Source organism: Marmota monax, unplaced genomic scaffold (assembly GCF_021218885.2).
Source record: "Marmota monax isolate L192 unplaced genomic scaffold, Marmota_monax_Labrador192_F-V1.1 WCK01_AAM20220418_F8-fsc00220, whole genome shotgun sequence".
Classification (NCBI taxonomy): Eukaryota; Metazoa; Chordata; class Mammalia; order Rodentia; family Sciuridae; genus Marmota; species Marmota monax.
Window position 1 is genome coordinate 2,298,607 of NW_026693909.1, and position 27,273 is coordinate 2,325,879.

General features: G+C 59.8%; 2 protein-coding genes across 7 annotated transcripts; one reads left to right on the forward strand and one right to left on the reverse strand.

Annotated features, from left to right (window-relative positions):
- Positions 1-158: 158 nt before the first annotated feature.
- Positions 159-18,448, reverse strand: Slc26a11 (solute carrier family 26 member 11). Of its 3 annotated transcripts, none has more exons than XM_046463210.1 (17): positions 18,371-18,448; positions 17,122-17,357; positions 16,402-16,594; positions 16,009-16,094; positions 14,122-14,201; positions 13,370-13,512; positions 9,841-10,016; positions 9,412-9,484; positions 6,919-6,969; positions 4,876-4,936; positions 4,286-4,341; positions 3,943-4,083; positions 2,901-3,028; positions 2,551-2,650; positions 2,172-2,305; positions 1,752-1,824; positions 159-970 (listed from the first exon to the last, which is right to left on the reverse strand). In XM_046463210.1, exons 2-17 carry the CDS (start codon positions 17,353-17,355, stop codon positions 879-881), a joined length of 1,821 nt encoding a protein of 606 aa, XP_046319166.1. In that variant the 5' UTR covers positions 17,356-17,357; positions 18,371-18,448; the 3' UTR covers positions 159-878. The 3 variants fall into 3 exon arrangements, with proteins under 3 accessions (XP_046319166.1, XP_046319167.1, XP_046319168.1); XM_046463211.1 differs by having other exon boundaries at positions 18,375-18,437; XM_046463212.1 differs by lacking the exons at positions 16,009-16,094; positions 16,402-16,594.
- Positions 18,449-18,515: 67 nt separating this feature from the next.
- Sgsh (N-sulfoglucosamine sulfohydrolase) lies at positions 18,516-27,241 on the forward strand. Of its 4 annotated transcripts, none has more exons than XM_046463202.1 (8): positions 18,516-18,638; positions 20,732-20,892; positions 22,467-22,572; positions 22,841-22,991; positions 23,284-23,440; positions 23,753-23,834; positions 25,019-25,222; positions 25,962-27,241. In XM_046463202.1, the coding sequence occupies exons 1-8, from the start codon at positions 18,551-18,553 to the stop codon at positions 26,519-26,521; spliced, it is 1,509 nt and encodes a 502-aa protein (XP_046319158.1). In that variant the 5' UTR covers positions 18,516-18,550; the 3' UTR covers positions 26,522-27,241. The 4 variants fall into 4 exon arrangements, with proteins under 4 accessions (XP_046319158.1, XP_046319159.1, XP_046319161.1 ...); XM_046463203.1 differs by having other exon boundaries at positions 22,904-22,991; XM_046463205.2 differs by lacking the exon at positions 18,516-18,638 and adding an exon at positions 22,170-22,227 and having other exon boundaries at positions 20,785-20,892.
- The last annotated feature ends 32 nt before the right edge of the window (positions 27,242-27,273 follow it).

Here is a 27,273-nt window from a genome sequence, read left to right on the forward strand (position 1 = left end):
AGCACTCCTCGCCCACCAGGTGCAAAACCCTGTTCCTTCTCTGTCACTTGGTCTGTCATTCTGGAGGGCTTTTGCCAAGCCCCTCTTCCAAAAGGTGCATTCCCCAAGGACAGGCAGGAGGGTTCTCCAGTTGTCCCAGAGAACACTGGAGTCCCACCTGGGGATTAAAAACATTTATTCTGACACTATTCATCATCACAGTAAGTAATTCACAGCAAATGACATGAGAATGTGGGTCACAGAGCACCATGAAGGGAGCACGGGGAGCCAGGAGCCCGCCCCGGTGCTGACCGATGTGTGTGTTTTAGGGAGCAGGAAGTTCTGGGTGATCACCAGAGTGGACCTGGGGGGCGGGTTCCTGCATTTTTTACAATAGGCATTTATGATTTTACAAAACACCAAAGCTACCACTTCAATTTAAAGAACAGAATCATTTCAAACAGACTTGAAGTCCTTGCACTCCTCAGTGTCCTCGGGGCCACAGACGGATGCAGCATCAAGATCTGCCGCCCAGACACGGCCTCCCACTCCTCCCAGGAGCTCCTGCGGGAACCCGGGCAGGTGCTGGGACAGCACTCCTCGCCCACCAGGCGCAAAACCCTGTTCCTTCGCTGTCACTTGGTCTGTCACTCTGGAGGGCTCTTGCCAAGCCACTCTCCTACAAAGGTCCGTGCCCCGGGACAGGCAGGTTTCTCCAGTTGTCCCAAAGAACACGGGAGTCCCATTTGGGGCCCACGGGCTGCCTCTTCCTCTGGGGTCACCTCAGCCCTTCTCATCCCCATCAGGCCAGCGTGACTATCAGACGGCATCCGGTATCCAATCTCAGTGACAGGGACCTGCTGGGGTGACCTCCCACACCTGACGCCCCCCCGGGCTGGTCACGCCTTCAGCAGGGCGACCTTGTGCTCGGGGACAGGGTCTCCACAGCTGTTGTAGGGCTGGGTCCCTGGGTCCTGCTGCAGGTGATTCTCTGCAAAAGACACAAGACATTCAGGCTCTCAAAGAGCAGAGCTGAGGTGGCTCAGTCATGCAAAGGCATTAAAGGTGCCCCAGGAGGGGTCTGCCCAGGGGGCCGGCATCCCCGGCCCGAGGCTGCGAGCAGGCCACCCTCCTGCGTGGGCCATCTCCCTGCTGGGAGACACTGGCTTCCCATAGCTGTGCCAGCCTCCCTCACCTGCTGGGCCTCAGCGTTTGAGCTGCTTCTAGTAACAGCCCAGAGGACTCGCAGGATGTGAGAACTCAGGAAGCCAGGCACAAAAACACTGGGGCTGGCACCTAGGGCGCTGAGCACGCTGGATGAAGCTCCACCCTGAGCCACGTCCCAGCCCTTTTTCACATTTACAGGATCTAAGTTGCTGCGGCTGGCCTTGACCCTGCAGTCCTCCTGTCCCAGCCTCCTGAGTTGCTGATTATAGGTGTGGGCCACCAGGCCAGCTAGGAAAGTGGTCCTCTCTATGGGTAAGGGCATGAGGACAGGAGGAAACTTTCTAGAATGACTGAAATGTCATTTTTTGATTGGTGGATGCACAGGGGGAAGTTTAAGCTATTTCTTTGTTTTCAAACACGCACGCACACACACACACACACACACATCCCTACAGAGGAGGAGGGCCCAGGGTTCCACCTATGCCCCTCGGGCTCTCCCCTTTCCCAGTTTCTGGCTCCCTGGGTCCTGTCCTGCCCTGTCTTGATGCCTAAGGGTATGGACATGCTGGACTCTCAGCCCCCTGGAGAATGTCCCCTGCACCCACCTGCCTCCTCCCGAGTGGAGAAGTACTGGAATCCCTTCAGGTCAGCGGCCAGCAGAGTGCGGAGCACTGGCACCTGTGGACAGACGTGCTCCAGTCCAGGGCACAGCGCTCCCAACCGACATGCAGGGTGGGCAGCCTGGCTGGACAAGCCTGAAGTGTTTTGGGGTTGGGGGTAAGGCAGCCTGCCCAGGGGCTGCTGCCAGGGGAGGGGTCTCTACACGAACGGTCTCCAGAGACCACCAGGAGGAGTGCTCTGCAAATGTGACGGCCAGGCGCGGCTCTGGAGCCAGACGTCCCCGGCAGAGTGCAGCCCGGCTGCAGAGGCAGACCAGGCAGCAAGGGAGTGGCCCCTGAGGACAGGCGGGAGGGGACGGTCAGGCAGAGGACGACCAGGTCAGAGGCGGGTCAGACCACGCCTACCTGCAGGCCCACAAACACCAAGGCGGCCCCCTGCCTGCGGAAGTCCTCCAGGAGGTCGCCGAGGCCCAGCACCACGGTGTAGTCGATGCTGCAGACGTGGGTGCACTCCAGGATCGCGCAGCGCCGTGGGGACCCTGGGGGCAGGCCACTCGGTCACGCCCAGTGAGGACATCAGGGAGGCAGGACCCACATGCCCCTGGCAGGCACTGTGCTTCTGGCTAAAGCGGAGAGCAGGTGGTCTGGGGCCAGGGGCCCACGGGGGAAAGTGGGAGCAGGCGAGTGTCACCCCGATGGCTGGGCTGGGTCTCGGGTCCTGACAGCCAGGGCCAGGTAAGAGAGGGTGGCAGGAGCTCCCAGTGACCTCGGCCCAGCCACATACCTTCCAAGGCCTGGTTCAGTATCGCCTCCCGAAGGGCCTCGATGGCAGGGAAGTGCAGGCCGCTGGCTGGCTGCAGGACAAGAACCGGCCCCTCTGACACCTGGGAGGGGAGAGGGAAGAGAGTCCAGAAGGCAGGTTGGACACAGCCTCTGCCTGGCCTCGCGGGTCCCCAGCAGCAAGCCCCAGGGGAGCACAGCGGAGGGAGGACAGCAGGAGGCGCTGGCAGGAGGCCAGGACTGTGGAGGCCACCCGGGCCCAGCGGTGACTGCAGCTGAGGGGGGGACTCAAGACACGGGGACAGCTAGGCAAAGACGCCCACCCTCGTGTGCCCACCCCGCCCCTGCCCGCACCTGGGTCTTGGGCCTGGCCACGGCGTGCAGGAGGATAAGCAAGGACACCAGGGTCCCGGCCAGGATGCCGTACTGGACCTCCCAGAAGCACAGCAGGAACGTGATGCTGAGCGGCAGCAGGTCCAGCCCTGGGAGAGGAGTCCACTGAGGGGTGCCCGCCCCCGGGCCCTCCCTACCCAAGCCAATGCAGCCAGCAGGCGGCCCCTGGTCCTCAGGCTGCAGCCAGGGTGGTCACGGAACCAAAGCAGCCCCAGGGCCCTCAGGGCAGCAGCCACGGACCTCAGCTAGTACCCGGGCCTCGGTCAGAGGAAGACAACCTCCCTGTGGCTGAGGTGCGGGCAGGACCAGCCTGGGCCTTCCCGCAAGGGATCTCGGAGGGAGGGGAGCAGGGGGCTCATCAAGGGGCCATCAAGGAACCCAGGAGAGGCGGGGTACAGGGACCACAAACCCCAGACTTGCAGATCTCCTTCCCGAGGAGGCATCCCGAGGGCAAAGTGCAGCCCCAGAGTCCCCCCAACACATGTGACTCGGACCCGTTCCACCCCCTGAGCCTCGGTTTCCCTTAGGGAGCTCTTAAGTTGCACGCAGGTGTGTCAGCGTGTGCCAAGGTACCCTAAGATGAAACGTGACGTGACGGGAAGCCCTGGGACACAAGAAAACCACCACTCCTTTCCCTGGGTGACTCACTGGGGTCCTGGGAAGGACACACACAAACTGCCTAAGTTCTCACTTCTTAGGCAAGATAACAGAGTGGACTAGTGGGGGTGAGTGGCCGAGGTGGCCCTGGGGTTCGAGACACAGAGCTGCGGTGCTCTCTGCTTTTGGACCAGCACATGATGTTTCTTGTTATTTTTGCAGCCCTGCACCCAGGGCCTCCACAGCTGGGCAGGTTCTCCCGCTGACCGCACCCCCGCCCTTTCCATCTTGACAGAGGATCTTGCTCAATTTGCCCAGCTGTTCTCCAGCTTGCCCTCCTCCTGCCTGAGCCTCCCGAGTGGCTGGGATGACAGGTGTGGCCCCCGATGCTGGCCCACATACATACTCTTAACGCGCCAGAGTGTCCCGAAGATCTTGGTGTCGAACAGTGGGGCCACCGCCATGATGATGACGGCAGCCAGCGCGGCCTTGGGGATGTAGTAGAAGAGGGAGGTCAGGTAGTCCAGGGACAGCAGCACCAGCGCACCTGGAGGGGGCAGCGCTCAGGGGCCAGGTCCAGCCCCCCGAGGGTGGGGAGCGAGTACTGACCGCCTGCACCACGGGCCCCAGGGGCTACTGTCACGTGATGCTCACTCAGTGGCCAGCCAAGCAGGGACCCCTTCAACTGTGGACTGCCACCCTCCTCCCCATGCCCTCAGGCAGGGACACAGGGAAACACAGGGGCTCACCAGTCACCAGGCCCCCTGCAGGGGTGCACACCCCAGACTGGGCGTTCACAGCTGTCCTGTAAGTCAACAGAGACCCATCAGTAAGGAAGGGCGGGCGGCTGATCTTCCCAGGGACCTGGGCTGGGCAGGCGGCCCACCGAGTGCGGTACTCAAACCCGTGGCTTCCCCTATCCAGAACAGTGAGAAAGCCCTCTGCTTTGACTCCCACCCCACCCAGGCTCTGCTGGGCTTCCCACACTTGGCTACTACTCAAGGACAGCCTGCAGCCTGCAGGGTCTGGGCGTGGCCCCAAGGCCAATTCCACAGGGCAGAGCCTCAGTCCTCCACCTCCACTGTCGGGACTGGGCACCTGCACGTGCTGGGAACTTCCAGTGACAAGCACAGAGCGGGGAGCCCAGATGCCACCCTGAGGGGCAGGCGTGAGCCCCACCCCACCACGCTGCAGACGCGGTCACAGCTGAGTGGGAAGTCATGAAGCCAGGCGGGCTGTGACAGGAGAAAGGAGTCCCAGGCGGCAAAGTGCCCAGCTAGGGGAGAGGGGTCCTAGGGCTGGGTCCTCCCTCAAGGAGCAGAAAGACACGGTCACTGACCTCCCAAAGCTGCCAGTGACTGGGTAGGAGGAGACGAGGGAGCCCAGCACGTTGGTGAGGCCTGGGGAGAAAAAGAAGCTCGTGAGAGGGGAGATGGGGGACAAGAGTGAGGCCAGGGGACGTGGCAGTGACCGGGGCCTGCGCCTCACCTCCTGCCTTGAGGGCAAAACGCCAGCCACAGTCCCCCTCCAGTGGGCCCAGGGTGACTCCAGCCTTTCACAGGGAGAGGCACTAGGGAGGGAACCCAGGGCCACGTGCGGGCCAGGCGAGCACCCTGCCCCGGAGCCAGCCCCTGCCCCAGGTCTAGCCTTATCCAGCCCCTCTGGCCCCACTCCACTGCGATGGGACTCCATCACCTCTGGAAGGGGTGTGGCCACGGGAGGCAGTGTGTGGAGGACACAGCGGCCACCACCCTCAGAGCTCTACTAGGGTCCTCTCAACCCCTCCGCTGCCCTGCTGCTCTGGCCCACCAAAGTGAGGGACATGCTGTCTCCCCCAGGTGGCTCGGACTGACCACATGGGAGAGCCCAGGCCCACAGCCTCACTGGTGTCAGCCCATGCCAACCCCAAGCTGCCCACAAGCATCCCCCCACACCCCGTCCACAACCACCACAGTCTCCCCCACTCTGCAAAGCCCACGATGGCGGGGGGGCAGGTTCGAGGCCTGTCCTCAGGTGGCTTAGGCCTGGCTGCTCAGCACCAGGGCCTCCAGGTCACACGGCCCAGGGCATGTCCCGAGAGCGAGGGGCCCAGATGTCAGTGGCCGTGGCAGAGGCCATGCCCTGCCCGCAGTCTGCACAGGACTGCCCTCACTCCTGGGGGTTTCCAGTCCAGAATAGAACTCTGCTGCCCCTGGTGGGACAGTCCCCCCAGCCCGGGCTTCCTGTGGGACCCAGGTCAGCCTCTCCCTGTGCACCAGATGAGAAACTGCGGCCCATTTCAGATTAGGAGGCGTACATCCCCTCAGCAGCCTGGCCTCCCATGGCCAGCGCTGTCTGGGCTGCAGCAGGGAATTCTGGTCCCATGGAAGGCTCCAGGCCACCAGTTCTTTGCTGCTGCTGTTGCTGCTGCAGGGGGCTGGACGTGCTGTTGGAGTGATGGGTGTGGGCAGCTCTGAGAAGCCTGTGGGGAGGTCTAGTGCTGGGGGATCCGTGGGTTTCCTCTGCTCACGTGCAATTCCTGGGAAACTGAAAGTCCACCAGCCACCAGGGCACTACCCCATCAGTGGAGCTTGGACAGCATCCCAACATCCCCTTGAGACCCTCAGAAGAGCCCAGACCTGGCCAGGTCACCCCTGGGAAGGACCATGGGCTGCCCAGACCGGACTGGTGCACATCTCCCAGGGTAAGGGATGGTAGCAGGCCGGGCCCACAACACATTAAAAGAGCCCAGATAAGCCGGGCGCAGTGGCACGCACTTGTGATCCCAGCAGCTTGGGAGACTGAGGCAGGAGGATTGCGAGTTCAAAGCCAGCCTCAGCAACAGCGAGGCACTAAGCAACTGGGTGAGACCCTGTCTCTAATAAAATACAACATAGGGCTGGGGACGTGGCTCAGTGGTCGAGTGCCCCTGAGTTCAATCCCTGGTACCCTCCCCACCAAAACCCAGCATAGATTAACTAAATTTAAGATTCATGCCTACGGTCTCAAATGTACCCCTGGAGAAGTCAGTTCACACAAAGGAAGCACAGGAAAAGGCAGCTGTAACCTGGACTTGGAGGGCCCGCCTCCCACGGACCCACCTGGCCTGCCTGTGGGGGGGCACTCGGGAGCAGCTGTCTGGCCACACCCTTCCCCAGCCCTGGCCTGGGGTGCCCCTGAGTGGGCATTGCAGGAGCTCCTCAGGTGTGGTACACAGCAGGCACTGAAGGGGGGGAATCGAGCATGTGTCCACCCTATTCCCGGGGATTAGACAGAGCCTCTAGATACCTGAGAATAGACCCAAGTTAGTATTTCAGAAGGCCCCGCTAGCTCATCACGCGCACTGCCACCTCGAACCACTCAGCAACATGAGATGACAGGCACTGGGCTGCAGGGCACTCACCGATGGCCAGTAGCTCCTGGTTGGCATCGACGCGGTAATTATTTTGAGAAGCTAAAGAAAACAAACACAAACACTGTCACCAGATACCAAAACTGCAAGGAAAACTCTCATGCGGTGACCACAGGCACTGCACCTCCGCGTACGACACCCAGCCTTGTAAATGCGTGTGTGTAAACCCACACGAAAGACTCAGCCTGCGCACATGGAATGGAGAGATCCAACCCCACTGTGTTCCAAAGTCCAGAACTTTTCAAGGGCTCAAACAATATCCTAAAGCTTTCGTACGGGGCATCGTGGCCTTTGGATTTTTGAATGGAGGATATTCAACCAGTGAAGCCTACGTAAACATTCCAAAATCTGAAAATCTCGGAAATCTGAAACGTGGCTGGTGCCAGGCGTTGTGCGTGTGGGTCCTGCACACAGTGTGTACGCAGGTGCTGCGTGAGACACAACAGTGTCATCTTTTTTTTTTTTTTTTGTACTGGGGATTGAACTCAGGGGCACTCGACCACTGAGCCACACCCAGCCCTATTCTGTATTTTATTTAAAGACAGGGACTCGCTGAGTTGCTTAGCGCCTCACTTTTGCTGAGGCTGACTTTGAACTCAGGATCCTCCTGCCTCAGCCTCCTGAGCTGCTGGGATTACAGGTGTGCGCCACCGCGTCTAGCAGAACAGCATAATCTTAACAGTCAACCAGGCTAGGAGGGACAACAGGTATATCTCTCTCTCCTTTCTTTTTTACAACAAACTCACGTTGCTTCTGTAAGACCCGAATATATTAAGCCAAAACGTCTGATTTCAAGTCAGATGGCTAGAAAGCTCAAGGCTCGGAATCTGAGGAAGAGGCGGGAAAGAGTCTGCGAGAAGTCACAGGGCAATGATCTCAGGACAAACTGCTGGGAGAGGGCCAGCGCATCCACGTTCCACGCTCTGCAGGTGTGAGTCTCCCCACCTGCTCTGCTGTGGGGCAGGCAAAGGAGCCGAGGAGCAGGGCTGAGATCCAGGGCGGGTCCTGAGCACGCTGAAATCAAGCTCCTGGGTCTTCCATGAAGCACAAAATATTATTATTATGTTCTGCTTTTCCGACCATTTATGCACATAAAAATCATTTTGAGGTGAGTCACCAGAGGTGGGGGTGCAGGGACCACGGCCCAACTGCAGAGCACACAGCCTTGCAGGTTAGGCAGGTGGTCCGGGGGCTTCGAAGAAAGGGGATGAGGCCCAAGTGACAGATGAGAAGGGGAAAACCCCAAATGCAGATCCAGGAAGGACGCTCTGTGCTGCTGCTCGTGACAGAAGAGAAAGACACCCAGAGAAATAGAACCGAGCAAAGAAGTCGGGAGCTGTGGGGGGAAGGCACTGGTGTGGTTCTGAACAGCCGCGGAGGTTTGGGAGACCCTTCTGAATGGACGAGTGTCTTCTGAATGGAGAGAGCACAGCACTGGGGGAAGAATGGACCCCGGCACACCAGGCTGGGCAGGCAACAGCCCCGAAGGGTCAATCACGCTGGTGTGTGTGTGTGTGTGTGTGTGTGTGTGTTTTAGTGCAGTTGCTCATGCTGGGCCAGGCTCTGCCAACTGGGCTCCAACCTTCAGAATCAGCCTAGGCCCCGACACAGGGGCCGTGACGGGAACAAGGGCACCATCCGCATGAACGATTCGGAGCTGGAAGCCACTGTGTGGCGGGACCAGCCAAGGACCCAACAGCCTCAACGTGCAGGAGGGAAGCAGAGGTGCTGGAGCAGAAGGAGGTGCTCAGGCAGGGAGGGGCCAGCCGGCCGTGGGAGCCAGCAGGAGGCAGAGTGCTGTCAATCCTGCAGGCTCCTCTGGGCCAGTAAACCAGAGCTGTCCACCACACGACAGGCGAAGGGAAACGTGACCCTCGAACTCTCTGCTTCTCAGTCTGACACGACCTCCCCTTCCCACCGAGGCTCCTTACATCTACCTGGGAGAGGAAGAGGGCGGCTAGCGCATATCTCTGCCCAACTCCGTGCCCAGGCTGCTCACGCAGTGATGTCCCCGGGGGACAGCCAAGGTGGGAGCATTTACCCTGGAAGTTGGCACAGGCCGCACAGCAGCACCTTTCACGTCCACACTGAGCAGGCTGCTGGCATGTGCACCAGCACCTGGTCGGGCTGCTCAGCACCACAGGTGAGCGTCCCTTACCCAGAACCCGGGGAACCAGGAGCGTGTCAGGTCTTGGAACAGAGGCACAGACTTCCCGATGGGGCAGCCCCCAGGCCTCGCCAGCTGAGCTGACCCACGGTGAGTCGGCACACGCCGCGGTTCACACTTCTGAGCGTTTCAGATCTTGGATTTTCTGTGCGCGTACACGCGCGCGCGTGCACACACACACACACACTTTAACACATGACCACGGGTTACTTAGATAAAAATTCTAATCTTAAAAGTTAGAGCAGATAAAAGCCAGCAAAAAGGCGACAGGCCAAGAAGGCGGCAGGTGAGCCTTCGGGGCCAGGGGAGCATCTTACCGAAGGCTTTGGCCACAGCGATACTCTCCAGGAGGCCCACCAGGGGCACCACGGCCAGCCCCGTGCCCATGTCCTGAGAGAGAGAAGGGGACAGTGAGCGCCCAGGAGTGTTCTCCCTGACTTCAGGAGGGAGGGGTGGGTCTGGCCAGGGAGGGACCTGCCACACAGGAGCAGTTCTTCCAATGGCGGCAAGGGCACCCGTGTACCCACCGCAGGACCTGAGCCCACCCAGGTGAGGAGATGTCCCCTCCTGATGGAAGGAGCAAGCCACCGAGGGCCGCCAGGCAAATGCAGCCCCGCCAGCGTCCAGGGCGGGAGAAACACCAGGCTCCAGGCAGGAAGACCTGGCGGCCCAGGGGCTGGTCCAACCTGGGACTCTCCCGTTCCCCAGAGCGAGGCCCACCAGGCTGCCCACCCCCCTCTGCTCACCTGCACCATCTCGGCGAAGGAGGTGGTCCCGTTGGCTGTGGTCAATGAGAAGGGAGGGGTCCGCACTGGGGGGAGCCCCTCGGCCGTCTCCCCAGTTAGAATGAAAGGCTGGTATCCGGTCACCTCAAAGGAGTACGCCACCAGGGCCGCAAAGGAGACCACCAGGGCGTTGCGAGCTGGGACGGGGAGACGCGAGACCCGGTCACGGCGGGCACGGGGAAGTCACTGGCCTCCACCCAGTCGCACCCAGTCGCTGCAGCGTGGGAAACGTGGCCCAGATACACACGGCCACGAGTAAGCAAGTCCACGTGGGAGCACACGGGGCAATGGGACGGTGACAAGGAGAGTATCTTAAAATCAGTGGAGAAAAAGGTCACACACAGAAGGGCAAAGCTAGGACAAGAGCATACTGCCGGCCAAGGACAGCAGGTGGCATCTGTACGGTGCTGCACACAATCAATCTACACGATCCTTTCACTTTTTTATGCAGAGCTGGGTTTTGAACCCAGAGCTTTCGGCAAGTGTTCTACCACTGGGCCATACCCTCAGTCCTAAAAACCTAGACTTCTACATCCAGCTAAACAATCTTTGAAAAACAGAGACAAAATATATTTTTTTTCCCTCAGCCATACAAAAGCACAAAGAGCTGGGTACAGCAGAGCAAACCTGTAATCCCAGTGACTCAGGAGGCTGAGACAGGAGGATCACAAGGTTGAGGCTAGCCTCAGCAACTTGGTGAGACCCTGTCTCAAAACAAAAAATAAAAAGAGCTAAGGATGTGGCTCAGTGGTTAAGCACCCCTGGATTCAGTCCCTGGTACCAAAAAGGAAAAAAAAAAAAAGTAGAAGGAAAACCAGCAAAAATACAGTGACCTAAAATCATCAACTCAACTGACATTGACAGAACACTAGCAACACCTGAATACACATTTTCAACTGCACCAAGAACAATCACTGAGACAATGTTCTGGGCCATACACTAATCTCAATAAATGTAAATAGAACCACTCATACCAAGTGTATTTTCTGATCACAACCAAATTAAATTAGAAATAAACAGCAAAACTCTAAGTGGAAAATCTCCAACCATTTGAAAACTAAATTCCCACAGTTCAAATGAGAAACCAAATAATCCATTTTTAATTAGTCAAAGGAGTAGTCAAAATGGAAATTAGAAAGTACTTAGAACTGAACAGAAATGAAAACGGAACATATCACAACTGCGGAATGCAGCTAAAGCAGTGCCAAGAGGGCGATTTATAGCAATCCAGCATCCACACGGGAAAAACACAGATGTCGAATCAGAGACCTCAGCTTCGACCTTAGGGATGTGGGGAAAAAAGATTAACTCAAAGTAAGTAGAAAAAAGGAAACACTAAAGATCAGAACAGGAATCAAGGAGGTCTAAACAAGAGCATAATCAATGAAACTGGTTCTGCAGAAAGATGGATAAAAAACAGCAGGCCCTAGACACACCAGTCAGCAACAACACGGAACGCGGGGACGAGGCCAGTCCTCCTTCTGCCTCCTCCAGTGTGGGTCCAAGGGTTGCTTAGCTCTTACCTCCCAGAGCCTCAATTTCCTCGTGGGAAAAATCCTCAAGAATCACAAGCAGAAATGTACACTTTTATTAGTTTAAAGCTAACAATTCTACATGCTCTGGGGAGAAAGCAGCCTGTAGAGTGTGGTTTGTTTGTTTGTTTGTTTTTGGTACCAAGAATTCAGCCCAGGGGTGCTGAACCACTGAGCCACATCCACAGCCCTTTTTATTTTTTATTTTGAGACAGGGTCTCACTAAGTTGCTGAGGCTGGCTTTGAACTTGCAATCCTCCTGCCTCAGCCTCGGAGCCACAGAGATTATAGGGATGTGCCACCATGCCCTGCAGCATGACGTTTTGACATTCTGAAAAACCCTTCTACGTGGGGGGAGACGGCAGCCCCCAGGGCTACACAATTCTTAATAACGAAGGGCGAAAGCCAGAGGCGTCTGTGACATGCAGACTTGGCCAGTGCCCACAGCAGGCAACATCCTCCGCCTCAGTCATCCCCAGGCCAGCCGCTGGGCAACTGGGGACCACCCTAAGCCGAGGCCGGCTGAAACCTCTCAGCTGGCTGCTCCACCGCTGGCCCTGCCCAGCCTCACCTTCATCCCGCAAGCCACCATAAAGGCCTGCCCTCCCCTCCCTTCTTCCTCCTGGTGGGAAAGAGTGTCTTTCCCACTTGGTTGAGTGGCCTGCTGCGCCCCCTGCTTCAGGACCTGTGACCCTAACCAAGTCTGGGTTTCCTTGAGCCTCTCCTGCCTCCTCCCCTGGCCCCACCTGACCAAGCCTCTCACAAGAGAATACAAAACAAGTCCCTGAGAAACTCAGGGCAGCACTCCCCACACTCGGTATGCCTGGGAATCTCTGGGGATCCCCAGAAGATGCAGAGGTTAATTCTGCCCCCTCGGGTGGGGCCTGAGGGTGCCAGGCTGCTGGTCGGGGCCACACTGCAGCATCCAGTGTCAGACAACAGCATTTCCACGGGGGCTACTGTCGCAGATTCACAGACGACTGAACTGCAGCTCAGAGACTGGTGACAGTCCCCGCAAGATCAAACACAGGGCTACAGTGGGACGGGAAGCCAGATGTTTCCACCCTTAACCCAGAGGTCTTGCCCCCACCAAGCCCTTGCCTTTGCCCACAGCCTCAGGTCTGCGGAGAGGACCTGGTAAGTGACCACAGCAAATGGGAACCAGCCTGAACAGCGGGAGGTGACCCAAGGGCAACCTCCCCCTCCCCCTCCCCCTCCCCCTCCCTCTCGTGGCTGTTGGATTTCTCAGTACCCCAAAGCAACCCCCAGCTCTGGCCATTCAGAGACAGAAACGCTTCCCAGTCTTCCTGTGTGGGCCCCCCTCCCTGGGCACCACTGACCAGTACTCGGCCACAGGACCTCTATGCCCATCCTGGCAACCAGAGCACAGAATGCACAAGGAGAGGGTTCCTCCTGCGTAGAAATGGCCTTTCAGCAGCCAATGGCCGTCCCTCCACCCCCACCCCGTCACTCGGGCTTCCCCAATAGGCCTTTCATTGACTGTGACTCGCCTGCACACTCCATGCCTGAAGCCCCTTTCACTCCTGGCCAGCGCAGCTGGAACAGCCACTAGACTCGGTGGAATCTGGTCCCCCAGGGACCCTGCAGACCAGGTGTGAAATCCCAGCAGTGCTGGTGCTTCTGCTGCATGACTGCTGCAGGTGGCTGTGTACCTGTCACTCAGGGATCCCTGGCCTCTGCCCGCTGGATGCTAGCAACAACCTCCCCAGTACTGCCAACCAGAGAGGTCCCCAGACATTGCTAAATGTCCCCTGGGGGCCAAATCGCCTCTGGCTGTAACTCAGGACCACCAGGGGCTTTCTAACACCCAATGCTCACAGCAAGTCCAGACCATACATTCTCCAGAGAGTGGGTGCAGGGCTCCCTGGGTGGCCCCAGCATGCGGCCCAGGGTGCACACAACCTCGGTGGAAGCCGTTCCTCACAGAAGGGCCCTACCTGTGGTGGCAGTCCACACCAGCCCGTGGCTGAGCCGCACGCCAGGCGGCATCTCAGGATGCACGGGAGGCACGTGATCCCGCATCAGCTTCAACACCAGCAGTAGCACCATGCAGACCAGCCCCAGGACGGCATCACCCACCCTGCAGACAGAGGACCGGTCACCACCCAACCCAGCAGCCCCGGGTCCCACTGTCTTCCTGGCTTTCGCTGGAAGGCTCTCTCTCAATTGCTCTTCCTGTGTTCTCCCAACCGCTCTGCATCCCCCTTCTACTTCAGAACGCCATTCAGATCTCAGTGAGCACACAGCCCTGCGCAGGACGGGGTCAAGGGCCTGTCATGGTGATAGCAGGGCTACCAGCCTGGTGTTCAGTCACCTGGCTCCCTGGACTGCAGCTGCTCAGTGAGCAGGGGGATTGGGACTATGCAGTCTGAGACTGACGTGCTGGGACTATCAGTCTTCACCTCCACTGCCCGCTGGGGGCTGACCCCTCCTGGCCAGGCGGGAAGACAGTCAGCAGCAGAGGGGGAGGACCTCTGAGAACCTCTGAGAGCTGCAAGGCCAGAAGGCTGACAAGTGCCACCTGGGGTGAGGAAGGGACTGGGAGGGGCTGGAAGGATGAGCTTTGTCAACAGGGCGGGGGATAAAAGCCGGCTGGGACAGAGCTCAGCTGGCAGAGCGCTTGCCTTGCATGCAAGGGCCCTGGGTCCATCCCCAGCACCGCACACACAGAGAAGAGCCAACAGGGTACCTGGTCTCCCCGATATTCAGGAAGGTGTGATACACCTGCAGGAAAAACTGCCTGGGGATGTTCTGCAGTCCCAGCAGATTCTGCAAACAGAGATCCCGTCCAGTCAGAGGCCCTGCCCAGGGCCCCTCCCACGCACCCCACTCCCCGCCCCCGGTTCCAAGCGGCCTGCGCCGGGACCCCAGGCCCCTTCCAGGAGCTCCGGGGGGACCACCTGCCCGGTCCCGTGGCAGGAGGTGATGGTTATTTCCGGGGAAGGGACCTCACAATGTTTGGGTCAGTGGCACCTTTCTAGGTCACCCCAAAGTGGTCTACTGTGGCACCGGCAGACGTCCCGGGACAAGGCCCGGAGCCCTCCCACCCCGCTGCCATTGGCCTGAGGCCCCATCCTTCAGCCACAGGCCCGCCCCGCCCCGCGGCCATTGGCCCGAGGCCACGTCGGCCACTCCCAACACCAGCCCTGCCGGAAGGAAAAATCACACCGCGCAGAGCACAGGATGGAGCTGCCGCGGGGCCGGGGCGCAGGGGGTCCGGCCAATGGCCTCCCCCCGACCGCAGCCCTGGGGTCCTGGGGAGAAGGGGCTCCCCTCCCTGCTCTAGCTTGGGACGGTGGGGCCTGTTGGAGAGAAAGTCCAGGCTCAGACTGCGGGGTGGGGGGGGGGGAGGACCCTCCCTGATGCCCCAAACCTGCCGGCAAACACAGAGGTGGGGAAACACAGCCCACACTGATGGATTCTGGGGGCGACTGTCCTGTGCAGGTCAGGTGGCTGCATGTCACCACCTAATCAAGGTTTTAGAAACTTCGTGGGGGCGGGGTAGGGTTGCTACTAGGAAGGCAGGGAGAAGACACCCTCCACTCCAGCCCACAGAAGCGTTCCCCAATTCCCAGCACCAAACCAAACCAAGCAGTTACACTTTAAAAAAAGTTTCCCGAATAAAGGCAGACCCTCCCCCACCACCTGTGCTCAGATAGCTGGATGTATGTGCATGTGACATACATGCTAAGTTGTTCCCTCCACCCTAACGCCAGCATGACAGCCTGTCTCCTAAGGAGAGGCAGGAGACCGTTAAAGGCACCCCAAGTGTAACCCCGTGCTTAGCACAAACACGGGGGCCACCTTCCGTACACATTCTCCTCTCCTGGCTGCTCCCTCGGCCTTTATCAGAGGAGAGAGGGCCAGGGCCAGTCCCGGGAGGTGTGCTTTGTGGAGGTGCTGGTCACGAGGCAGGGGTGTGGCCCTCAGCCCTGAGTATACCCTTGGGGGCCGCAGGGCCCCACCTGCAGGACAGAGTTCATGTCCACTCCACACAGACTCCAATGGATGCTCACCTGCTCTACACCATGAACAGTGCTGGGACCAAGGAAGGTAAGACCCAGTAAGGGGAGTAAGCTCCTTCCTGGATAATGGAGGGTCATGGGGTCCAGAGCCTCTTATAGGCATTTAAACAGAAGTACGAACCACGGCATTTAAAATAACATCAAGTAGAAATTGGGAAAAAACACGACGACCACGCTGTCTAACCAGGGTTAGGAAACGACCTGCTGGTGGAAGCCTGGCCCCAGACTTGTGACCCACCGAGGAACGGGTCAAACAGAACCAGCCTGTAAGCCCACCAAGCACCCTGTCACGGAAGCTGACCACCACTCCACATCTCCCCAGGTGGGTCATGTACCACTGCGGGGGCCCCACAGGATCATTGTGTGCTTCTCGTCCACAGACAGGTCATCCCAAACAGCCAGACATTCACCTCCATCCACAGACAGGTCACCCCAAACATCGAGACGTGTACTAACTGTAAACAACAGGATGGGCTTTGGCCCTGCTCCTAGGTACCCTGTGCTGACCAGCAGTTGTCAGAAGGCAGAGTCCTGGTGGGCACCAGGCCTACCTTGATCTGTCCAAAGCCAATAGTGACGGTAGCAGCGGAGGTGAACCCCTTAATGACAGGGCAGGAGATAAAGTCCAGCAGGAAACCTGGCAGCCAAGAGGGACACTAAGCTGGCCCCAGTTCCACCAGGTTCCAGAGAATGAGGAGGTTCTAGGCTGGGGGGGTGATGGGGTGGGCCTGGGGAGCAGACACTACAGCTATGGACTGATGGATGGCACACCCCATGTGGGGCGCACTAAGGGGACCCTGGGCCCTAAGGGCACCCCCTTCACACACCCACATAAGGATGGCTCTTGGAATGCAAAGGAGAAAATGCCAACCCCAGGGGCCTCGGTACCCTAGGAAAAGCAGAATTGGAGTCCCCCCCACCCCCCAGCAAGGGGGCAGTCTCACCCAAACGCAGGAAGCCCATGGCCAGCTGGATACAGCCCGACAGGAAGGCCAGCAGCACAGCATACGCAGGCTCGTGGAAGGTATAGAAGGACACCAGGAGGGACATGATGGCCGTGGGGCCCAAAGTCACATCCCGGGATGTGCCCAGGAAGAAATACACAAAGCATCCCATGAAGGCAGAGTAGAGGCCGTACTGTTGGGGAGACAGCGGTGAGCACCCAGGAGGCCCAGGCCTTTAACACACGTACCTGGTGTCCAGGTGCAAACACAGGGGACCTGTGGTGCCCGCTGTGTACTGGGCACCCAGGCAGGGTGTACCTCCCACCCTCCTCCAGCCACACTGCAGACCTGAAGTAAAAATGGGGCGTTTTTTCTATCTGCACCACCTTGGGCTCAAGTTATTGATGACCAGATGAAGAGTGTGTGTGTGTGTGTGTCTGTGTGTGTGTGTGTGTGGTGGGGGAGCTAGTGCTGCCGGTGTCTGGAGAAGTGTTCTCTAGGCCACCGTGAGTCACCCCTCTGGCCCCAGCTGGACCCTGAGCTGGCTGGGTGCCCAAGGCAGTCACATGTTACAGACCAGGGGTTGCTTGGGGGCCTAGGGTAGGGCATGTGCTGGTGCCTGGACTCAATTTTGCTCTGCTTCAGGGTAGGCCCCGAGGCCGGGAAAGGTGTCAGGCTGTGGACAGGGGACATGGTTGGCAAGGGGGCCAGACACCTCACCTGGGGTGGGAGTCCAGCCACTTCTGCATAGGCCAGAGCTTGGGGGATGACTGTGAGCCCAACCGAGAGCCCAGCGATGAAGTCCATCTTCAGCCACTGCAGGGAGTAGTCAGGTAGCCACGCCAGGATGGGCAGCCTCCGCTGCATAGCCGCAGGGGAGCAGCAGCAGCTGTCTGGGGCCATGGTGGAGCGCGAGGACCTGGCCTGACCCAGAGCCTTCATTGAGGAGGGCATCCCTAGGGTGGACAGGCAACAGAAAGCAACAGTCAGGGACCCTGAGAGAGGGACCTGGGGAGAGCCCAGCAACACCAGCAGGGGTCCAGGGGCATCAGGAGCAGGCACCGTCTTCCCAGAGGGGTCAAGTTCCCCAGAGCCCCTAAGAGAAAGCCAACCACAGAGGGGCCTGGACCAAAGGCGCAGGTCCACCCTGCACCCTCACCTCTAACTGTTCCTGAATCCTACTTGCCTAAATCTGGGGTGCCCCTCCCTCCCTATCGACGACTCTTATAGACAGCAACCTAACAAAACGTTGACAAATGGCTTCTTCCTGGAAGCCTGAAGATGAATTTCTCGTTTTTGTTTTCCCTCCCTTGGGAACGTAACCAGACTAGTGCAGACAGAAGCAGGGTCCTGGGTGGGCGCCTCCCGAGGCTGGCAGGATGCGTGGGTGGGGGCCTGTAGGCCCTGATGGGGGGCTCTGAGATTTCCAAGTGCGCAGCATGGTGAGCTCCACCCACTACTGCGGACTGCAGCGCAGATTGGGGGGGCGTCTCTGGCACTGAGGCCACTTCTTAGCCAGCCACCACCTGTAGCATTCGTGGCCCTAGAGAGGCCCCAGGGATTCTAGTTGGTTCTGGAGAATGACACAGGCTCCTCCATTAATTCAGGGTGCGCAGCATCCTCTAGGGTCCTGGCGCCCCCTACGCGCAGAGCTGGCCCCAGACCCCCACCCCGTCTGGACTGCGCCTCTCTGGGCAAAATCCACTCCTCCCCACCCACCACGATGCCACTAGTCCCCGATCCTGGAATCCAAATCGCGGAGCCCGCGCTGGCTGACTGTCCGCAGCAAGCGGACCCCGAGTACGGCTGAGGGCCCGAGGACCTGGGAGGGGACGCTGGGGGAAGGGTCCCGGTGAGAAGGGCGCTTCCTTGGATCCCCCGGTCGGCCGTCCCCGCTCCGTGACCTCGGTCCGCCCCTACAGCCTTCTGCCTCGGACCCACTCGCCACCCGCCAGTGGCGCGAACTCACCCACCGTGCGCCGCAACTCGGGCTGGCCTGGCGTCTCCGCAGCCAGGTCCGCAGGAATCGCCAGGGGTTGGGGGTGGAGTGGGCGGAGCCGGGGCGGGACCTGTAGTGCACGTGATCGCGGGGCGGGGCGGGGCGGAGCCGGAGCCCGTGACCCGGCAGAGCGCGCGGACCGCGGTCGCCATGCACAGCCCCGGGCCCGCCTGCTGCGCGCTGCTGCTGGTCTTGGGACTCTGCCGGGCGCGCCCCCGGAACGTGCTGCTGATCCTAGGTGAGTGCAGCCACCTGGGCACTACTATTCCCACGGCCACCTGTTGCTGCCCCACAAAGCGGCCACTTGCCCTCTCCCCAGCAGTGCTCGGTGCTGACCCCAGCGTGCCTGGCTGTACAGAGTCACTGCCGTTCCCACCCCATCGCTCCTCACTGCTGCCCACAAACTCTTCGTGGTTGTCTCAGTGGAGAATGCAGTGGGGTCTGGAAGGGTCAGCTCCCTTGCTCAGTACCCCGATTTCTGTCCCTATTCCCGTCTGGCCTTGCAAATCCCCTAGCAGTATCCAGAGCAGCCAAGGCTGCCCTATATGGTGCCAGCAGAACCAGCTGGGCAACTGTGCAGGACTCAGGGGTCAACAGAGCCCAGAGAGCGACTGGAGACCTCTCAGGTGCCCCTCCTCACCCTGTGAGCTTAACCTTCCCCTTTCAGGCTCCAAAGCTGTGGCTCAGCTTTCCAGGCCCCCACAACCCACACACCCTCTCAGAAACCCCAAGTTCCTGCAGGCCCTGCTGCTCATGAGACTTCCTGTTTGGGTGACCAGGACTGGCATGTGACACCTCAAACCCTTTTGAGGTCTGGCTTCCTGCCAGGCCCACTCTCTGATTAACTTTGTGGTCTCGGGCAGGCCATTCAGCTAATTGTAAGGTAAACAGCTCTCTTGTCAGCCCCCCTCCCAGGGGCAGGAGAGAAGAGTCTGCCCAGGGATCCATCCTGTCCAGACTGGGATTAGTGCTGGAGCCTTCCAGAGCCCAGACAATGGGGCCCCCAGGGTTGGGCCTGCCTTGGGTTGGGCTACAGTAACAAGGAGCCACAGACCAGCTGTCTTACAATCAGACAGTTATTTCTCATGATTCTAAGGCCCCCGTGCCAGCAAGGTCAGGTTCTGGGGAGGGCTCTCTTCCTGGCTTGCAGATGGCCACCTTCTTGCTGTTTTCTCACATGGCAGGGGAAGGCCTCAGTCCTTAGATTTGACCCCACCCTTAGAACCTCATTTAACCCTCATTAAAGACCCTGTCAACAGCAGTCACATTGGGGTTGGGACTTCAACATATGAATCCGAGGTGGAGTTTGTCAGTCAATTGCTGGGCCATAGCCAAGTGTAAGATGTCTGAGTGGGCTTGGCCCAGGGCAGTATTTCCTCCTCGGCTGTGGCAGGATGCATTCCAAATGGCAGGACCTCAGCATCCTGATCCACCCTCCCAGGCTGCTTGGCTGCCATCACTCATGCCCAGTAGGTCCAGCAGGATGGAGGATGGTGGCCCAGCTGGACCTTGCCCATTCACCTCTGTTCAAGGAGTGGGCAGCCTCTGAGGCAGGTGTAGAGGGGGTTGCCCTGGGGCTCCCAGAGCAGAGGGAAGAAGCTTGGTGTGGCTGAAGAAGCTGGGCGGCCTGTCCCCACTCCCCACTGCCCCGCTGTGTGGACATGGGCTCTGCACCTCACCTCTGGGCTTCGGTTGCTTCGTGGTCTCTAGGCTTTGGGGAAGGGGGCTGTGTGTCAGTGAGAGGCGGGGATGGAAACACAGAGGAAGATTCTCAGAGGTGCCCTGGGCCAGCTCTCCTGGCCACTGCCTTGTACAGCTATAGAGCTTGGGATGCCCAAGCTTGGGTTGTGTCCAGCAACCCCCTGTGACATGCTGGGTTGCACTGTGCTGGACTATCACGCACCCATGGACGTCAAGCTGTGGGGTTGTCCTGCCCCACGCGTAGCATGTCGGCCCCCTTCATAACATACCCACCTGGGTGCCATGCTTGCTGGATACCAGGCCCGCCTGGGTCTTATCCCTGCCTGCTAACACCCCCCGAGGCATCCTGCCTGCTAGGTATGCCGCCTGGCTGTCATGCCCGTCTGGGTTTCACGTGTGTAGGGTGTCAGGCCTGCCCAGTTTCACGTGTGAGGTGTCACGCCTGCCTGGGTGTCACATGCCCTTGATATTATGCCTGCTTTGTATCAACCACTCAGATGTGCTGCCCGCTGGGTGTCTTGTCCTCCCTGGCATCTGTGACCCAAGCCTCCGCAGCAGGACCCATCTCCCCGCTCCCACACACACTGTGCCTCTGACCCAGCCCCATGTCCTGTCTCCTGCCTCCCCCAGCGGACGATGGAGGTTTTGAGAGTGGAGTGTACAACAACAGTGCCATCGCCACCCCTCACCTGGACTCCCTGGCCCGCCGCAGCCTCGTCTTCCGCAACGCCTTCACCTCCGTCAGCAGCTGCTCGCCCAGCCGTGCCAGCCTCCTCACAGGCCTGCCCCAGGTGAGGGCCACCAGGGGCCCAGGGCCCAGCCTCGGGACCCCCGCCTCCCTAGGGTGCTGCCACTTCCCTCCCATCCCCAAGGCAGGCACAGTGGCCAGTGTCAAGGGCAGACCCCGGCGCTGACTCCCCACCCACCAGCAGAGCAGGCTCCATGGCTCCTCCCTCTCTGTGCCTCAGTCTCCTCACCCGTAAAGTGGAGGCCCAGCAAGACTTGGCTCACAGGGCCCAAGGGGTTGGCCGAACACGGCTCTGTGGGCAGAGCACGCGGCAGCCTGCACACTCAGCCCAGCCGCTGCCCTGCAGTGTGGGGCACCCACCGTGGCAGGACCTGCGCCGTTAAGGCGCTTGCTCTTTTACTGTTGTAAGAAGGACGTGACTTTGACATCCTAATGTTTATTTACTAGTTTGTAGTACTAGGGATGGCACCCAGGGCCTCACGCATGCTGGGCAAGTGTTCTGCCAATGGGCCGCACCCCAGCCTTCTTCCAGTTTTATTTTGAGGCAGGGTCTTGCTCAGCTGCCCAGGCTGGCCTTGAACTTGCAACGCCCTGCCTCAGCCTCCTGCGTAGCCGGGAGGCCACGCAGGCCACGCGCCCGGCTGCGTGGCCCATGTAGTGGCCTGCGTGGCGCATGTATCCCGTGGCACTAGTGCGTGCCTTCACTTTGCTCAGCCCTACCTGTTCATCTTCAGAACTTGCTCCTTTTCCCAAACGGAGACCCTGTCCCAGTTGAACACCGACCCCCAGGGCTCCTCCCCAGCCCAGCACCCCCCTTCTGCTTTCTGTCTGAATTCGACAACTAGGGACTCCCGTGGGTGGGACCATACAGCATTTGTCCTTCTGTGACCAGCTTGTTTCACCTAGCATGTCCCCAAGGTTTGTCCCTATTATAGCATGGGTCAGAATTTTTCTCTTTTTTGAGGCCGAGTAACGTTCCCTGGTACAAGTGGTCCCATGGTGCCAGTCGGCTCTGTCGGTGCACGTGGTGGCTTCCACCTCTGGCTGTTGTGAGGACAGCTGTGTGATCGTGGGCGTCTGGGCTCTTGTCCTGGGTGTGCGTCTTGTGATAGTCCCTTGCTGTAAGCAAGTGTGTGCGCTCCATGCCTACCCCGGGGAGGCCATGCTGAGCAGAAGGCGCTCATGGTCACCGTGTGTCTCCTGAGGGGTTCCTCCTGGCTTCTGGGCGGTGGGGGTGGGGAGGCAGGGCTCTTCCTTTCTTCCTCATCGTCCCTCTTCCTAGACCAGCTGAAGCTTTAACAGGTGTGGTTTCTTTGACAGCGTAAAATGACTGGGTGACCAAGGCAATAGCAAGAAGTGTTCCCTCACAGTCTGCAAGGTGTGATCGTAGCGGAAAGGTGGAAGGTGCAGGGGCTCACAAAGCGGGGAGTGAAAGCCACCTGTCCTGGGCACCTCCAGGTTCTCTTCCTCTTGCCCTGGCCCCGCTGCCATGGCGGGGCCTGTTGGCAAGAAGCAAGACGGGGAGGAGATCTCCCTGGGTGCTGGCCGTCTGAGAGGGGCGTGGGTGAGCCGTGCGAGCAGGAGCCGGGGCCCAGCCTTACGGGGTCCTTCCCGCAGCACCAGAACGGCATGTACGGGCTGCACCAGGATGCGCACCACTTCAGCTCCTTCGACAAGGTGCGGAGCCTGCCGCTGCTGCTCAGCCAGGCCGGCGTGCGCACAGGTGAGGCACCAAACTTCCAGCTGCCAGCAAGGCGCCATCCCCCTCTGCCCTGTAGAGAGAAGTCACAGCCTGGGAAGTCCACCCCTGAGCTACCCTTAGTTCTGCCCTGGACACTTGTCCCAAGAACCTGGGCTGTAGCCTCCTGGCTGGGCTGGGGCTGCACAAGAACCAACCAAGGGTCTGGGCTGCCTGTCTGCCGCTGTAGCACACTGGGCTAAGGTGTGAGGGGGACAGAGAGGACCCTGGACCAGCCTCTGCCCGCCTCCAGGCATCATCGGGAAGAAGCACGTGGGGCCGGAGACCGTGTACCCGTTTGACTTTGCGCACACAGAGGAGAACGACTCCGTGCTCCAGGTGGGGCGGAACATCACTAGGATTAAGCTGCTGGTCCGGAAGTTCCTGGAGACTCAAGATGACAGGTACGGGGAGGCCCCCTGCATTGCTCTCCCTGGTTAACCTGGACATCCCAGAGTCTCCAGCGGGGATTCCTGGAGCCCCCAGCTGCTGGGGTGGGTTGGGAGAGAAGGTCCCGGACACTCAGGGAAGAAGAAGAAGGAGCGTGGGGAAATCGAGGCAGTGAGGGTGAGGGAGGAGTAGGCGAGGCCGAGAGGCATCCTGGCTAAATAGTACAGGGCCCTCAGGGTGGAAAGTCGAGGTAGTGGCCCAGCTGGCCGACCTCGACCTGGACACCGAGCCTTCCCCCACATTCAGGCCTTTCTTCCTGTACGTTGCCTTCCATGACCCCCACCGCTGTGGGCACTCGCAGCCCCAGTACGGAGCCTTCTGTGAGAAGTTTGGCAACGGGGACAGCGGCATGGGGCGCATCCCAGACTGGACACCCCAGGTCTACGACCCTCAGGATGTGCTGGTAGGAGGGGTCCCTGCCGTGACCACCTGAACCCAGGACCCTACCCTGCTCGCGCCCCTGGCCCCAGATGATGAGATACTAGCCCAGAGGAGGAGACCTCTGCCTAAGTGGGGTTCAGACCCCCTCCATGGGGCCACAGGGCGCCCTGGAGACGGGAGGTGACCCTCCAGAGCAAAGCTGTTCCACTGATCCATCCACGGGAGGAAGATGGCGGCAGGCCCCAGGGAGAAGGCTGGCACCTGTGTCTCCTACCCCAGTTCAGTGGTGGGTCCCCCAATCTGAGCCTGACTTCCCACCCTCCTACCTCCCCAGGTGCCTTACTTTGTCCCCGACACCGCAGCAGCCCGAGCTGACCTGGCTGCTCAGTACACCACCGTCGGCCGGATGGACCAAGGTGGGTTCTAGGAATGCAGGCTGTGAACCCTGCCCTGGGTTGGGTGCCCCTCAGCTGGGTTAGGTCAGCAGAGGAGGGTCCTACCCACAACAGAGTGTGAGCAAGGGTCGGTGTGGAAGGCCCTGTGCCAGGCTGGGCAGGCGCAGGTGGCCCTGTCTCCAGGGGCACCTCAGCCTTCTCCAAGGTCACCTGCTGCAGAATTCTCCTGGCCAGGCCCTCAGGTGCCCCATAGGCTAAGTGAAGACTCCAAACACTCTCCCAGCAATGGGGTCCGAGTCAGGTTTGGGTTGGAGCTGCCTGGATTGTGCTGAGGCGGGACCCGGGAGGTGTGCTGGTTTTCTGTGGCTGCTATAACCAAGTACCACAAACGGGGGTGCTTAAAGCAGCAGAATTCTGTGCTCTTCCTGGAGGCCAGAAGTCCGAGGTAAAGGTCTGACTGGCCTCACCCCCTCCAAAGGCTCAGGGGGTGTCCAGCCTGTCCAGCTTCTGGGGCGGGGAGCCCTTGGGGTCCCTCAGCTGCGGGAGCGCTGCTGAGCTTCAGCCTCCACCTCGTGTCCCTTTGCTGGGTCTTGTCTGTGTCTCCTGTTCTTACAAGCACCCTTGTCATTGGGTTTAGGGCCCACCTGGGGACTTCAGGATGCTCTTGTCCCCAAATCCTTAACTTACATCTGCAAAGTCCTTTTCCAAATAAGGTCATCTTCTCAGGTTGGGGGTGGACATATCTTTAGGGTTACACCTTCAACCTGCTGTAGAAGGTGGGGGCTTTTATCATGTCTCTGCTGGTGCCTTTAGGGGTCCCGGTAATGGTGGGTGAAGGGAAAGTCTGTCTTCAGGCTGTCCCTCTTGACTTCACTGGATGGATATGAGATTCCAGAAAATACAGAAACCAGTGAGGGGCAGGAGCAGCCGCCTGGGCATGCCGGTGGTGACAAGGGATGACCAGGTCCCTGGAGGCCCCTGAGCAAGAGGCCTGGGTTGGCAGGAAGGATCCCAGGGGTCTCTGGGGAGGTAGCATGCTCCAGCCCTGGGCTTAATCCCCAGTATGTGGGTGGGGGGCACCAGGGGTGTTGTAAGTCCAGAAAGTGACAGAGCCCAGCAGCCAGGTAATGAGGTGCAGGGTAAGCACACTTGCCCAAGTCCCTCTTCACGCCTGCAGCTGAGCCTGTGCCCCTGCACCCCAACAGGGATCGGGCTTGTGCTTGAGGAGCTGCGTGGAGCCGGGGTCCTGAACAACACCCTGGTCATCTTCACATCCGACAATGGGATCCCCTTCCCCAGCGGCAGGACCAACCTCTACTGGCCGGGTACCGCTGAGCCCTTGCTGGTGTCCTCTCCGGAGCACCGGAAGCGCTGGGGCCAGGTCAGCGAGGCCTTCGTGAGCCTCCTAGGTATGGCTGTGTCTGCCTCGTGCAGGGGAGGGTTGGAAGTGGCCATCTGATGGGACTGCTATGGGCTAGGCCCGGCTCTGCAGTGTGACCCAGCCGTGACCCAGGCAGGGAAGGGACAGCGGCCCCTTTACATGCGTGAGTACCAGAATCACCTGGCACGCGAGTTAATGTCCAAATCACACCCCAGAGTGCCTGACAAGTTCCCCGGGGTGCCAGCACCGTGGGCCTGGGGCCCCACTTTGAGAAGCACTTACCCATGGTGCCCTAAGGCGGCCCTGGGTGGTCGAGTCCCACACTGCATTTGCGTAGGCAGAAGCACAGGTGCAGGAAACTGAGAGGTTGAGCAGAGCGTGGCCCAGGCAGGAACTGGCCGTGCTCTGCCCTCTGCTCACAGGAGCCGCGGGCAGGCTGGTCAGGGCAGCTGTGCCCCTGGGTTCCCTCCAGCTCAGGCCCCTGTCTCTCTTAGCCCCCAACCCTGAGCCAGGGACGCTGTGACGGCACGCTGCATGAAGGGGCTCCCTGCCTGGGGCGTGCACTTCCTGGGGTTTTAGAAGGACTTCAGCTATCACCAGGCTGGGCCTCTACTAGTAGAGGCCAAGTGGCCCAGGGATGACCCGACCCTGAGGGTGTCCTCCCAAAGCAGCACCCCTGCTGGCGGTTGCTTCAAGGCTTAGACGCAGCTCTTCCCCAGGCTCTGCCCTCAGGGACCCTCCTGAAGCGCCCTCTCCTTTGCTTCCAGATCTCACGCCCACCATCTTGGACTGGTTCTCCCTCTCCTACCCCAGCTATACCATCTTTGGCTCCAAAACCGTCCAGCTCACGGGCCGGTCCCTCCTGCCAGCACTGGAGGCAGAGCCCCTTTGGGCCACCGTGTTTGGCAGCCAGAGCCATCACGAGGTCACCATGTCCTACCCCATGCGCTCTGTGTACCACCAGAACTTCCGCCTGGTGCACAACCTGGGCTTCAAGATGCCCTTCCCCGTGGACCAGGACCTCTACGTCTCGCCCACCTTTCAGGACCTCCTGAACCGCACTGTGGCCGGCCAGCCCACGGGCTGGTACAAGGACCTGCACCACTACTACTACCGGGACCGCTGGGAGCTCTACGATGAGCACCGCGACCCCCGCGAGACCCAGAACCTGGCTGCCGACCCACGCTTCGCCCAGGTTCTGGAGGCGCTGAAGACCCGCCTGGCCAAGTGGCAGTGGGAGACCCACGACCCCTGGGTGTGTGCCCCCGAGGGCGTCCTGGAGGAGAAGCTCTCTCCACAGTGCCGGCCACTCCACAACGAGCTGTGACGTCCCAGGGCACACACAACCAGCACCCTCGCTCCTCTGTGACGTCAGGTGTCACACGGCCTCTCCTCTCCTGAAGGGGAGACCCCATATGCCCTATCTCCTCCCTTGGGAGGGATGCCGCCATAGCAGGGGACACTGTTGTCCTCAAGTCTGAGCCGTGCCCTGGCACAAGAACTGTAGGGGGTAGCCCGGGACAGGGTGGGATCCCCAGCCCATGCTTTCAGGGTGGGTTTGGGGATCCCAAGACAAAAGGGCAGGGACCTTGATCAGTGTTAGGCACCAGGGACATTGCTGACCCCTCCACTGGAGGCAGCCGGACATGGCCTCTGGCGTTACCTGCCTGGCTCTAGGTTGGTTGGCTCCACTGCCTTCCTTTGCCCACAGCCACGCATCCGCCCCAGGGGTTTCTCACTGGTTCTCGGTGGTGACAGGTTTAGTCCTGGGACCTTGCTGGGCAGAGCTGGTCCTTCTTTCTGAGCTGCTGGGGATGAGGTGTGAAAGGGCACCCTCTGGCTTGGGTTGCTTCTTGTGTGACACCAGGGTCTGGCTCCATCCCTGCCTGCCTCTGCCTGCCCAGAAACTCAGCCTTGAAAAACTAGACAGAGGGTCCTCTCCCTCTAGTGGGGTCCCTGCACTCCACTCCATTTGGGCCTGGGGTGGGAGGAAACAACAGCCAGAGCCCTGTAAAAGCCTTTTATTTCATAAAACACATGGAATCCACTTTCTGAACTCATCTATGATAGTAGCAACCT